At 39.5% G+C, this 13,034-nt stretch overlaps 1 protein-coding gene across 2 annotated transcripts in view; it reads right to left on the bottom strand.

The window, feature by feature from the left end:
* Positions 1-5,581: 5,581 nt before the first annotated feature.
* Positions 5,582-13,034, bottom strand: part of LOC134472502 (cytochrome P450 3A14-like) — a 55,557-nt gene continuing 48,104 nt past the window's right edge. For both annotated transcript variants that reach the window (XM_063234187.1, XM_063234189.1), the window contains one exon: positions 5,582-7,247. In XM_063234187.1, the coding sequence (XP_063090257.1) occupies positions 7,017-7,247 (231 nt within the window). In that variant the 3' untranslated portion in view covers positions 5,582-7,016. The remainder of the gene's footprint in view (positions 7,248-13,034) is intronic.

Genomic DNA, 13,034 nt, shown 5'->3' with positions numbered 1-13,034 from the left:
ATCAAACCTCTGAGATTAAAGTTTTCCAAGTAGGTATTGATGACCTTTATTTCCACAGGGTCTGTAGTGACTTCACCCCTTTTCATTTCTTATCTGTGGTCCTTTTGAGTTAAATGTGTTAAATGAATTTGAGTTTTCTTTCCTTTTTTAATAAGGTTGTCTGGGGCATATCAATTTTATTTATTCTTTCAGTGAATCAACTCTTCAATTCATTAATTCCTTGTATTGTTTTCTTGGTTTCAATTGTATTAATTTCTGCTCTGCTTGTTATAATTTCCTCCCTTATATTGGCTTTGGGCCTGACTTGCTCTTCTTTTTCTAGAAGTTTGAGGTGCAGCATTGGATTGTTTGTGTTCATTCCATTTTCCTGATGTGGGAGGTTAGTGTTAGAAATTTTCCTCTGAGAACTGATTTCTTTGTGTCCCACAGCTTCCAGTAATTTGTATTTGCATTTTTGTTTGGTTATAGATATTGTCGAATTTCTTCTTTAATTTCTTCTATGACTCATTGATAGTTTAGGAGAGTGTTGTTTAATTTTCATGTGTTCATGGGGTTCTTCTGGAGGTTTTTGCCATTAATTTCTAATTTTAATGCACTGTGGTCAGATAATATACATGGAATTACTTCAGTTCCCTTGAGCATGTTCTGTGGGCAACTATATGAGCCTTTTTAGAAAATGATCCATGTGCAGCTGAAAAGAATGTGTATGCTGATGTTGGGTAGAGCACTCAGTACACATCTACTAAGTCCATTTGTTCACAAGTTTGATTCAGTTCTGTTATTTCTTTGTTGATTTTTTGTTTGGTTGATCTGTCTTTTTGTGACAATGGGGTATTAAGATCCCCAGTTATAACTACATTTTATTTATTTAATTTTTCGTGTCTATTAAGATTTGTGTTACATGAGTGGGTGCTCCCATATTTGGTGCATATATATTTATGATTGTACTCCCTTCCTCTTCAAGTTTTCCCTGATCAAGTATGTAGTGACCTTCTTTATCTTTTTTGATCATTCTTGGTTTGAAATTCACATTGTCTGCAAACAGAATAGTTACCCCTGTTTTTTTCTGGATTCCTGTTGCACATAGAATTGTTTTCCATCCTTTGACTTTTGGTCTGTGGTCCTTTTGAGTTAAATGTGCCTCTTGTACATAGCATATTGTTGGATTTTGTTTCTTAATCCATTCTGCCAGTGTGTTTCTTTTTATTGGTGAATTGAGACCACTTACATTTATGGATATGACTGATATGTACTGACTTATCACTGTCATGTTATCTTCTTGGTTTTGGTTTTCTACTTTTTTGTTTAATTGGTTGCCCTTACTGGTTTCCTTCTGCTGTTGTTGTTGGAATTGTAGTTATCTTTGTCTCTTTGTAGAGTGTTTATCAGTCATGTAAGTTTGGTGGCCATGTATTTCTTCAGTTGTTCTTTGTTATGGAAGTAACTTATTTCTCCACCAATTTTCAAAGATAGTTTTTCAGGGTACATCAATCTGGGTTGAAAGTTGTTTTCTTTTAGGACCTGAAATACTTCACTCTACGCTCTTCTTAACTTGAAGATTTGTATTGAGAAGTCTGCTGTAATTCTGATAGGCTTTCCTTCATAGGTAATCTATTTTGTTTCTCTGGCATCTTTCAGTATCCTCTTCTTGCGCTGAATTTCTGAGCTCTTAATTATTATATGTCTGGGTGAAGACTTATTTTGGTTATGGTTAATTGAGTCTGTGTACTGCATATCAGATTCTCTTCTCATGTTTGGAAAATTTCCTGCCATTATTTCTGTAAATAGTCTTTGTATGTCATTTGTGATGACCCCTGCTTTTTTGTTGACACTTATTAGTCTTATATTGTTTCTCTTTGCATCATCTTGCAACTGTTGAATTGTTATTTACTGGTTCCTTGTTATTTTTAAGAGATCTTTTCTTTCATGATCATAAGCTTCTATTCTGTCTTTAAAGTCTGAGAGTCTATATTCAGCTTCATTCAAGTGTTTTTGCCAGCTTTTAGTGGAATTTTTAATTTCCTGAATATCCCTTTGAATCTGTCTCATGCATTCTAGTTCTGTCTTACATTGTTCATTAAAGATTTCCATAATTTTCTTATGTTCCTCTATTTTTATGTAGATCTTCTTTAGATACACACATTTCTTTCATAATGTTTGTTATTTCATTTTTTACCTGAGAGATTATTTCTTATCTGATTTCCTTTATAGCTTCCTTGAGTTGTTTGTTTACTTCAGTTACATCATTTCAGAAAGTTCAGTTGTGCAATTTCCAGTATCTTCCACTTCAGTGTCTCTTGGGTTTGTTCTCAGTGGGTTGGAGGACTAAAACTGCATCTTGCTCTTTCACTTTGTAATTTTCCTCTGTGAGCTCTATGGTTGGCCAGGCATCCTCCCAATGGATTGCACTGGAATGCTGGACTTGACAGAGCTTCAATCTTCTGATATACCTGTGGTTAGCCAGGGCACACCACCAAACTGTGGCACCAAATTCTTGTGCTCTGTGGCCTATGAGACTTGCCAGGTGTTGCCCTGATGTACTGTGCTGAGTTGCTCTGGGATGCTGGGCTGCGCTGGGCAGAGCTTGGATCCTCCATTCAGCTAGCATGCATGCATCCCTGGACAGTGTCACTTGAGTGTAGACCTGGCTGAGTAGAGTTTCTGAACTTCAGGACCCAGGTGGCTAGCAGAGGCACACCCCCAGAGTGTGTCACTGGGACCTAGTGCCTGGCTCGTTGGAGTTCAGAACTGCTGCAATCCAGGTAGATAACAAGGATGCACCCCCAGAGTGTGGCAATGGGGCTTTGTGTCTGGCTGGGTGAAGTTCAGAACCTTTGGGAGTCAGGTGGCTAGGCAGAGTATGCCCCCAGAGTGTGGTGCTGCTGGGGACTCACATCTGGCTGAGAAGAGTTCAGAGATGCAGGACCATGTGGCTGGCTGGAGCATGCCACCTAGTGTATGGTAAAAACATTTTCTATTTTTAAGATGAAAAGAGTAGTAGAGGATTCCTTTACTACCCAGTGTTTAAAATAAACCCAAAGATTAATTTTGGCTTTCACCACAGACAAGTGATTTTTGTCATAAGATCAATCCATGCAAAAGATGTGATCTGATGCATAATATCCAACAACCCCAAATCCAAAATATGTTGTGTTCTTAATCTAATAACAAGTTAGAAAAAACGATTCCTAATTTTGCCCTATTTTCTAATATGACATCATTCTGATCTTATAAACAGAAAAAGTTGTATTTCTCCAGATTTAAATGAAATATTGTCCAAGTCAAATACTGACTATTCAAAAGACAAGTTTATGTAGTACTTAATGTATATGGTATGAATTTGAAACATGTAATTTAAAAGTTAAACTTTTTCTCCCTCTCCAAAAAGAAAAGAATGAAAGATAACTGCATTTTTAATGTTCTCTTCAATTTCTTCAAAGTTATATACTTTTCATTATAGTGGTCTTCCACCTCATTAGTTTGATTGACTTCTGTGTATTTAGTATTTTTGAAGCTATCATTAATGGAATTATTTTTCTGATTTCTTTCTTGGTAGGTTTATTGTTGACATACAGGAATGCTATTGATGTTTATGTATTGATTAAGTGCCTTGTTATTTTTGCTGAATTTTCAAACTACCACTACAAGTCTTCTGGTAGAACTTTTGGGTCTTGTATTTAAAATACATAAACATCTACAAACAAAAATAATTTAACTTCTTCCTTTCTTATTCAGATCACTTTTATCTGATTCTTTTTTTTTTTAATTTTTATTTAAGGAGAAAAGAAAAGAAAGAAAGAAAAACAGTGAAGGGGTACAAGTTATACAGATTTACAGAATAAAAAATGCGCAGTAGGAAATCACTAGTTAATGGATTACATATTGCCATCTTAGAAATAATTGTTCAAGTCACAAAATTAAAGCTTGTAGAGTGGACATTCCACCAATGATACTGCAAACAGTTCTGTTCAATGATCCAATAAAACTCTGTGATATCATTTTCTATCTTATACTTTTAAATATACATGCAGTTATATAGTTTAGAGCACTTTCTTTTCCTCTCTTTTGTACAGTGACTATTACACATTTTGGGTTTCATTGCTCCCACGGTTCTTGTTGCTTTTTTGGAAGAGAGTAAAACCAAATGTGACATAACAGAACAGAATCGGTCAAGTCAAAAGGGTGGACATAATAGATAATATAAAAACATAATACAAGGTGATCAACAATGGTTACCCTAATGCCTCCCGCTATTTCTAATAGAATTGCCTATATCATTAGTTGTAATACAATTGAACAAAACCGTAAAGAATAAAACCGACAAAACCAAAACATTGGAGACATTGTAGGTCTTCAAAAGTAGATAAAAGTTAACGAGAATGGGCGTTGTAATGAATCTCATTATCTTCTCAGCTGATGCCTAAACTTTCGAACCTGATACTATCCAGCAAAACAGAATATAGGAATCTCAGTCAAAAACAAGATGGTGAGAGCAATACAGGGCTTCAAATCGAGATAATAGAAAGTCAAAGTGGGTTACTATATTATATCCTGCTATATTTTTCCCTGTAATTAAATGGGTAAAAATAAAAAAGTAAATAATGGAGTGGAGATTGAGAAAAAAAGAGGGCATAACAGCGAAACAGGGCAGATCAAAACATAACCATTTAAGCAGAACAGTGTTTCACCACCAGCTAATCCTGACCCAAAAATAGTTACCATATTGACTCCCTCCCTGAAGTCCTTGAGTACAACTTCATACACTGTAGCATTAAGTATATCAAAACAATGTATATCCATTTAAGAGAATAACAGCATTACAGAGCATTTAGAATCGACCAACAGAAAATGAACAATGGTCTCTGTATAATCTCCTTGTCTTTAAAAGGTTTTTTCTTATATTATCGTGCATAGTAAAATGCAATAAGATACAACCTGTTTAGACCATTGGAGACAGAAGAACAAAAGCTAGATGAGACCTCAAAACAAGATGGTACTAAATCAGCATTACCTATTAAGATGTCATTTTCTCCAAAAAAAGCTGTTCCTATCATCCAATCTTCTCTGTCTCATTTCTGTTGAGCTCTTTTTCTGTCAGTAGCTGTCAGTTTGTCTTCTTCGTTTTGGTCTCTGCTCTATTCGTTGTGGCCTCCCCGCCCCTATTTCTGGGTTCTTTGTATTTTTCTTTTTTTAGAATATCCTGCAATACTTTCTGTAGGGTTGGATTGGTGGTTGCAAATTCCCCCAGTTCCTCTTTATCTTGGAAGCACCTCGTTTTTCCATCAATTTCCAGGGACAGTTGTGCAGGATATCTCAATCTTGGCTGTAGATTATTATCTTTCAAAGCTTGAATTATTTCTCCCCATGCTCTTCGTGATTTGATGGTTTGTGAAGAGAAATCTGCTGTAATTTTGATGGGTCTTCCCTTGTAAGTGATCTGTTTCTTGTCTCTTACAGCTTTTAATATTCTGTTCTTGTATTGAATTTCTGGAATTTTTATTATTATATGCCTGGGTGTTTCTCTGTTAGGGTTGTAGGTAGCTGGGGTCCTGTATGCCTCATACATTTGAGTATCTTTACCTTTTGCTAAATTAGGAAAATTCTCCTGGATTATTTCTGTGAGTAGCTTTTGTAGTTCACTTGTTTGTGTCCCTACTTCTTCTTTTATGTTCTTAATCCTTAAGTTATGGCTCCTCTTATCATCTTCTTGTCTTTGTATTATTGCTGTGTGTTTCTTTGTTATTTTTAAGAAGTTTTTCATTTCATTCTCCCATGTTTCAAGTCTGCCCTCCAATTCAGATAGTCTGTCCTTAGTTTCTTTCAAGCTGTTATGCCAGTCTTGGGTATATTTCTTGATTTCTTGATAGTCCCTTTGCACCTGCTTCACATACTCAATGCTTTCTCTGTTTTCTCCATCAAGCAATTCTCCCCTCTTTTTCTGTTCTTCCACTCCACCATCTGCTTTTTCCTGGGTGGTGCTTAGCATTTCTCTAACTATTCTGCATATTTCTAGCTTCAGGTCATTGATAACTTCATTCCTGAATTGGTCTATGAGGCTCTCTAAATGGCGCTTAATGTATATTGGTACAGTGTCCACTATTGCCTGATTCTCAGGATTGGGGGTCGAGGAGCCTTTTTTGTTGCTTCCCTTCCCCATATTTTCTGTTCCTTATAAAATGTAATCTTACACAGGAGGCCCGGCTTCCCTGCCTGTCAGCTACAGCTTGATCGAATTGCGCTGGCTAGTTGTTCCCGCTCACCGCTGCGCCCCAGAGACTTGCGGAGGAAGCAGCCTATGCGGAAGTCGGTGGCTCCTCCGGGCCACCGTCAGGCTCTGGGATCTGGGCTAGGCCAGCCTAGGGAGTCCGCGAGCAGCGTCCCTCCGGCCAGGCACCTTTCACCAATCCCGTCCGAGAGGGAAATGCGCGGCTGCAGTTGCCGCCGCGCCCTGCTCTTACAGGACTGCCCGCGCCCAGAAAATCCTCCGCTGGAGTCAGACTGCGGTAGGGAGTCAGTTCCTCGCTCACCTCGCCACCAGTCAGCCTTCCTTCCTGCCCGTCGCGTTTCCGAGACCGTTCCCAGACGCCCGTTCCCAGAGCTCGGGGGTCGCGTCTCTCCTTGCTGAGCCGCTGTGGAGGTGGCTGGCCGCCGCGCGGCGGGAAATCCAAACCGCGGTTTCCGATGGCGCGGAGTCGAGTCTCCACACCGAGATTTTTCTGTTCCTATTTTAGCGCCAGGGCTGTATTCCAAGTTGGATTCTCTCAGCCCAGTTCTTTCCTGAGTCAGCAGAGCATATCTCTACTGGTTCGTATCTCCTTAGTCCGCATCATTCCTGGCCTCTGAGCCGAGCCTTTAGAGAGCGTTCAGCAGTTGCTGTTGTCTGTCCGCCATGTTCTCAGGAATCCTCTACTTTAGATTCTTAATAGAGAATCATCTCTATTCTTATAAAATATCTGAAATTAATCATTTTATGCATAGGGAGGGGGAATGGGGAAAACATGCTTTCTAGGAATCTTTTACCTTTCAGGGCAGAAATCCTTGCTGTTTTTCCAGTATTTTGGGTCACGATGAAGAACATATATCGGTACCATCACAACTGTCCCTTTGGGAATGAACACTCCATTAACTTCAATATCTTTTTTACAGATCCTTGATAGTCTGTTACCAATCGGGTATAATCTGAGAGTTTCATTCACCACCATGTCCAGGTACTCCATCTGTACCAAGATATCATAGGTAGGAAATGCCTGGGAAGAAAAAAATAAATTTGAGAATCAATTTAATTTTCATTCTCCTTCAACTCTTTTTTTCTTCCTCCTTTTCTTCTCCCTTTCTCTCTTTTGTTCTTCTATTTTTATTTTCCCTCCTCCTCCTTCTCCTCCTATTTTTCTTGCTCCTCCTCCTCCTGCAACTCCTTCTCTTCCTCTTATTTGTTTGTGGTACCTAATGATTACATTTCTCTGGGAATTTGACACTTGTACATAATGCATTTGCCTCTCTTGTGTATCTATCTCTGGATTCTCTTCCCATTTGAGAAAGATCTATTTCCATGCTTCCTATGATTTATCTTTTAGCTTGCTTTTTAGATATATTTTGGGCTTCTCATATAAGAGAAAATGTGATATTTAAGCTGCATGTCTCATTTATTTCATTTAGTACCATGGTCATACAGTGCATCCAGTTTCTTACACATGACTCAAATTTATCCTTTTCATGGCAGATTAATACATATCAAAGATCTAGATATTAAAACATAATAATTAGCCAAAAGCCTGCTCAGTAATTTCCATCCATCCATGCAGCCTTGGCATGTCATTTGGAGTTAGGTAGGGCACTTCTCAGGGTCCCCTATCACCAGAGGACCCTAGAGAAGGTCCCCCTGGGCCTACTTGGGCACCACCCATGATTCTGAGTGGCCAGGAGCCACCTGTGCTCCACTTAAGGAGTCAGAAGCCTGTGCAGTGATCTCCATCCAACTGTGCAGCCTTGGCACCTTGCTTGGAGCCTGGTAGGGTCCCATCCAGTGAGAGGGTACCCCATCACTGGAGGACCCTATGGAAGGTCTCTGTGGGCTTACCTGAGCACTACACAGTGACCCCGACTGGCCCAGAAACAACTGTGCTCCACCTCATGAGCTGAAAGCTTGCACGGCTATCTCCATCCAGCCACACAGCATTGATATATTTCTCAGAGCCTGGTAGGGCCCTGCCTAGCATCCTCCATCACCAGAGGACCCTAGGAAAGCTGTGCAGAGTTTGGCCCTGACCAGAGTACCCAAGTGGCCGGGAGCCACTTGGTAAGGTCTGACTGACATCTTCCAGTCAACAGGGAAAACTCTCTGTGGTATGGGCTGATATTCTCAACCCAAGAAACAACTGAAACCTGGCCTTCAGGTTCCTTAGGGGATATAGGAAATTGAAAAAAAGAAAGAGTAAAATGTAATTTCACACCTCCATTACATCCCAAGCAAGCCTAGGAGACATGGACATAGAAGAAAACGTAAGCCATGCACCTGAAACTATTGAAATGACAGTGACCAAAGTAAAGAGACAACTCCATGAAGCTCTAAAAGAACTCAAATCAGAAATAATCTTCCAGATAAAAGAAGAAATAACAAACATAATAAAAGAAATGCTGAATACATTCATAGAGGGCATAGTTAAGAAAATAGAGGAACATTGCACAAAGATGGAAACCTTGAATGAAAAATATAAGAAACAAACAGAATTCATGAAACAGATTCAAAGAGATTCAGGAAATGAAAAATTCCATCAAAAGTTGGCCAAGATGCCTCAATGAAAGTAAGATAGACTTGCAGACCTCAAAGGCAAGATTACAGGTAGCGAACAAGAAAGATCTTTGAAAAAAATAAAAAGAATCAGAAAATAACAATTCAACAACAGGAAGATGATGTAAAGAAAAACAATATAAGACTGATAGATGTAAATGAAAAAGGAGATGACAACACAAATGATATCAAAAGACTTTACAGAAGTAAAAGCTGAAAATTTCCCAAATGTGGGAATAGAAGTTTAGAATGCAGATAAGTGAAGCATATAAATTCCGAATAACCACAACCAAAATAAAACTACACCCAGACTTATAATAATCAACATCTAAGAAATTCAACGTAAGAACAGAATATTAAAAGCTGTTAGAAGAGACAGATAAAAAAAGAAGAGACAGATCATCTATAAAGAAAGCATATCAGAATCACAGAAGACTTCTCAGTATAAACAACAAAGTCAAGAAGAGCATGAAGTGAGGTATATCAGATCCTAAGGAAAATGACTCCCAACTCAGATTTATGTACCCTGCAAAACTGTGCTTCGAAATGGATGGGGAAATTAGATACTTCCAATTCAAAGAACAGCTGAAGAACTTCATGACCACCAAACCAACCTGGCAAAGAATAATGAAAGATATTCCAGATACACATAAAAATAACAACTTCAAGAATACCAATAGAAAAAAGGTCACTAAGCAAGGCAAACAGTTAAACAGTGGGGAAAACTAAGCAACTAATAGCAGAAAGAAGACATGACAAAAATGAACCAATATATATCAAAAGGAACATAAATAAAAAACCTGAAGCTACATCTTAAACACGTTGCAAAGAAGAGCAAGTCAAACCGAAAACAAAAAGAAGGGAGGAAATTATGAAGATCAGAGTGGAAATCAGTGCAATGGAGACTAAGAAAACAGTACAAAGAATTAATGAATAAAAGAGTTGGTTCTTTGAAAGAAGAAATAAAATTGATGAGTCCCTAGCCAGTCTTATTTTAAAAAGTAAAGAAGGATCTCAAATTCATGCAATAAGGAATGAAAAGGGTGAAATCACAATAGACCTTGTGGAAATACAGAAGATCAGCAATACCTGGCTTGAAAAATCTTTACCTCACAGTTTTGATAAAACACAGAAAAATGGACAGATTCTCAGAAACATTATAATACCAAAGCTGAATCAAGAATATGTGAAACTGGCTGAATAACCCAATTTCATTTAATGAAATTGAAAATGTAACTAAAATCTTATCAACACAGAAAAGCCCACGTCCTGATGGATTCACTGCTGAATTATACAACAAATTCAAGGAAGACAATGCCAACACTACTCAAACTCTTCAGTGAAACTGAAAGGGAAGCAATTCTCCCTATCACATTCCTGGAAGCAAGTATCATCCTACCAAAAATAAAGAACCAACCAAAAAAGAGAACTATAGGTGAATCTCCCTAATGAACATAGATGCAAAAATACTCAATAAAATATTGGAAAACATAATGCAGCAAGTCATCAAGAAGATTATACACCATGAACATGTGGGATTCATTCCAGAAATGCAAATCAATGGTTCAACATATGCAAATCAATTATATGTAATCCACCATATCAATATACCAAAGATAAGAATCACATGATCCTCTCAATAGATATAGTAAGATTTGATAAGGTCCAACATTTATTCATGACAAGAATCCCACATAAAAACATAAAGGAGGAGCACACCACAGGGGCCGGCGGGAAGGAGAGACAACAGCTGAGCATGGGGAGTCCGCTCAGCCCTGCCTGCCGCCTCTCTGCCTCTCCAGCTGGAGGAGCACACCACAGCTGCTATGAGGAAGGAGAGAGCTGGGCTGAGCCGCTGGAATCTGCTCTGGCCTCTTCTATGAACTTCTTTTGACCTGGAGAGCACCAGCACTACTGCCACTGCCTGGAGGAGGGAGCAGCCCAGCTAAGGAGGTTTCAGGCCTACGTAGGCCATAGGGGGACCCTCTATCAGCCTGGGGAGCTTTGCCATCCAAGGAGCTGGATGACTACACAACATCCAATCCCTGGGAGAGTATGAGATCCTGGCTTTGGTGGGTTGGGGGTCCGCTGGGCTTGCAGTCACACTAGATTGGGCTTAGCAGGATTTGGGATTGCCTGGACCACACCGTGGCCTTCTTTCCCTCAGGAGAGCTTTGCTACCAGAGGGGGAAACTGTGCAGCTTGAAGAGGCTTTAGATCTACCTGAGAGAAGCCTGGAAACTCTCTTTTAATCCACGGGCTCTGCTGCCCAAGGAGGGAGCTACACTACCAGAGGAGTCCCAAGAGCCCAGGTCATAAGCGACAATTTCCAACACACCCAGGGGAAATTCTGGAACAACATTTGAGACACGGAAATATAGGAAAATGACAAAACGAAAGACCAAAATGCAATCTCAAACATCCAGCCCATCCTAAGAAAGCCTAGGAGCCATGTACATAGAAGAAAATACATGCCATATACCTGAAATACCTGAAATAATAGTAACTGAAATAAAGAAGCAACTCTGGGAAGCTTTAAAGAAATTCAAACTAGAAATAATCTCTCAGGTAAAAGAAGAAATGATAAAACAAATGAAGGAGATGCTGAACATATCTAAAGAAGACACAGTTAAAAATTGGAGGAACTAAACAAAAAGATAGAATCCCTGGATGAACAGTATAAGAAACAAACAGAGGTGTGGAGGACTGAATATCTCTGCAAGCAGGGAGGGATCGCAGGTTCCTGAGGCACCTCGGCCTGTGGTGAGTGCCCAGCACACTCTGCCCAAATCTCAGACTGTTCCGGACCCCCCAGGCTTCTGGGTGCAGTGAAGTGGAGCAGTGGGTTAGAGGCCACTACATCCGCCTCCCCATCCCGGCTACCCTTGGAGGTCTGCTGAGCTCCCGACGGGTGGGCGGGCCTACAATATCCCCCGAGCCCAGCCGCGCCAAGCCATCAGTGTGCAGAGGAGGAGCTGGGTGGATCTGGAGTGCCTGCAGAAGTCCCTTCCTTTGTCTGGAGGACTGAATATCTGCAAGCAGGGAGGGATCACAGGCTCCTGAGGCACTGTGGCCTGTGGTGAGTACCCTAACCCGGCTGCGATTGAAGAGCTGTGGAGCTTCCAAAGGGCAGGTGGGTGCACAGTGTCCCTGAGGCCCAGCTTGTCTGGAACTGCGGAGTTCTGAACAAGCAGAGGAGGGCCATTGGTTCTGCAGGCCCAATGGCTTGGGGTAGCATGGTGCCAGAGTCTCAGTAGCTGCAAACACAGAAGGGGATTTTCAACAGATCCTGAGGAAGCTTTCAAATAACACTTGAAACACAGAAATATAGGAAAATGACAAAATGAAAGACCAAATTACAACCTCAAACCTCCAGCCCATCTCAGGAAACCCTAGGAGGAATGTATTTAGAAGAAAATATATCCCATCCACCTCATATATCGGACACAATAGCTACTGAAGTTGACAAGCAACTCCAGGAAGCTTTAAAGAAATTCAAACTCGAAATAATTTCCCAGATAAAAGAAGAAATGATAAAAGAAATGAAAGAGATTCTAAATATATCTAAAGAAAACACAGATAAAAAATTGGAGGAACTAAACAAAAAGATAGAATCCCTAGACGAGCAATATAAGAAACAAACAGCATACACAATGCAGATGCACAGAGATATACAGGAAATAAAAAACTCCACTGAAAGTTGTAAAAACTGCCTTAATGAAAGTGAAGATAGAATTTCAGACCTTGAAGATAGGATTGCAGCTAGTGAACAGGAAAGGAAAGATCTTTTAAAAATAATAAGGAATCAGGAAACAACAATTCAACAATTGCAAGACGATGCAAAGAAGAATAACATAAGAATGATAGGGATTAATGAAAAGGATGGAGACAACATAAAGGATGTCAAGAGGATATTTAGAGAAGTAATAGCTGAAAATTTCCCAAGCATGAGATCAGAAACCGACATGAGGATGAGTGAAGCATATAGAACTCCAAATAGTCATAACCAAAATAAAACTACACCCAGACATATAATAATCACCATCCCAGAAATCCAACACAAGAATAGATTATTAAAAGCTGTCAGAGAGAAAAGACAGATCACTTATAAAGGAAAACCTATCAGAATCACAGCAGACTTCTCAGCACAAACAATAAAGTCAAGAAGAGCATGGAGTGAAGTATTCCAAATCCTAAAGCAAAATGATTTCCAACCTAGACTGATGTATCCTGCAAAACTATCATT

This window comes from Cavia porcellus, unplaced genomic scaffold, assembly GCF_034190915.1.
Source record: "Cavia porcellus strain 051 isolate PalLab524CR breed Dunkin Hartley unplaced genomic scaffold, mCavPor4.1 scaffold_23, whole genome shotgun sequence".
Classification (NCBI taxonomy): domain Eukaryota; kingdom Metazoa; phylum Chordata; class Mammalia; order Rodentia; family Caviidae; genus Cavia; species Cavia porcellus.
Note: the sequence above shows the minus strand (reverse complement) of the source record. Positions and strands in the feature narration are given on the sequence as shown.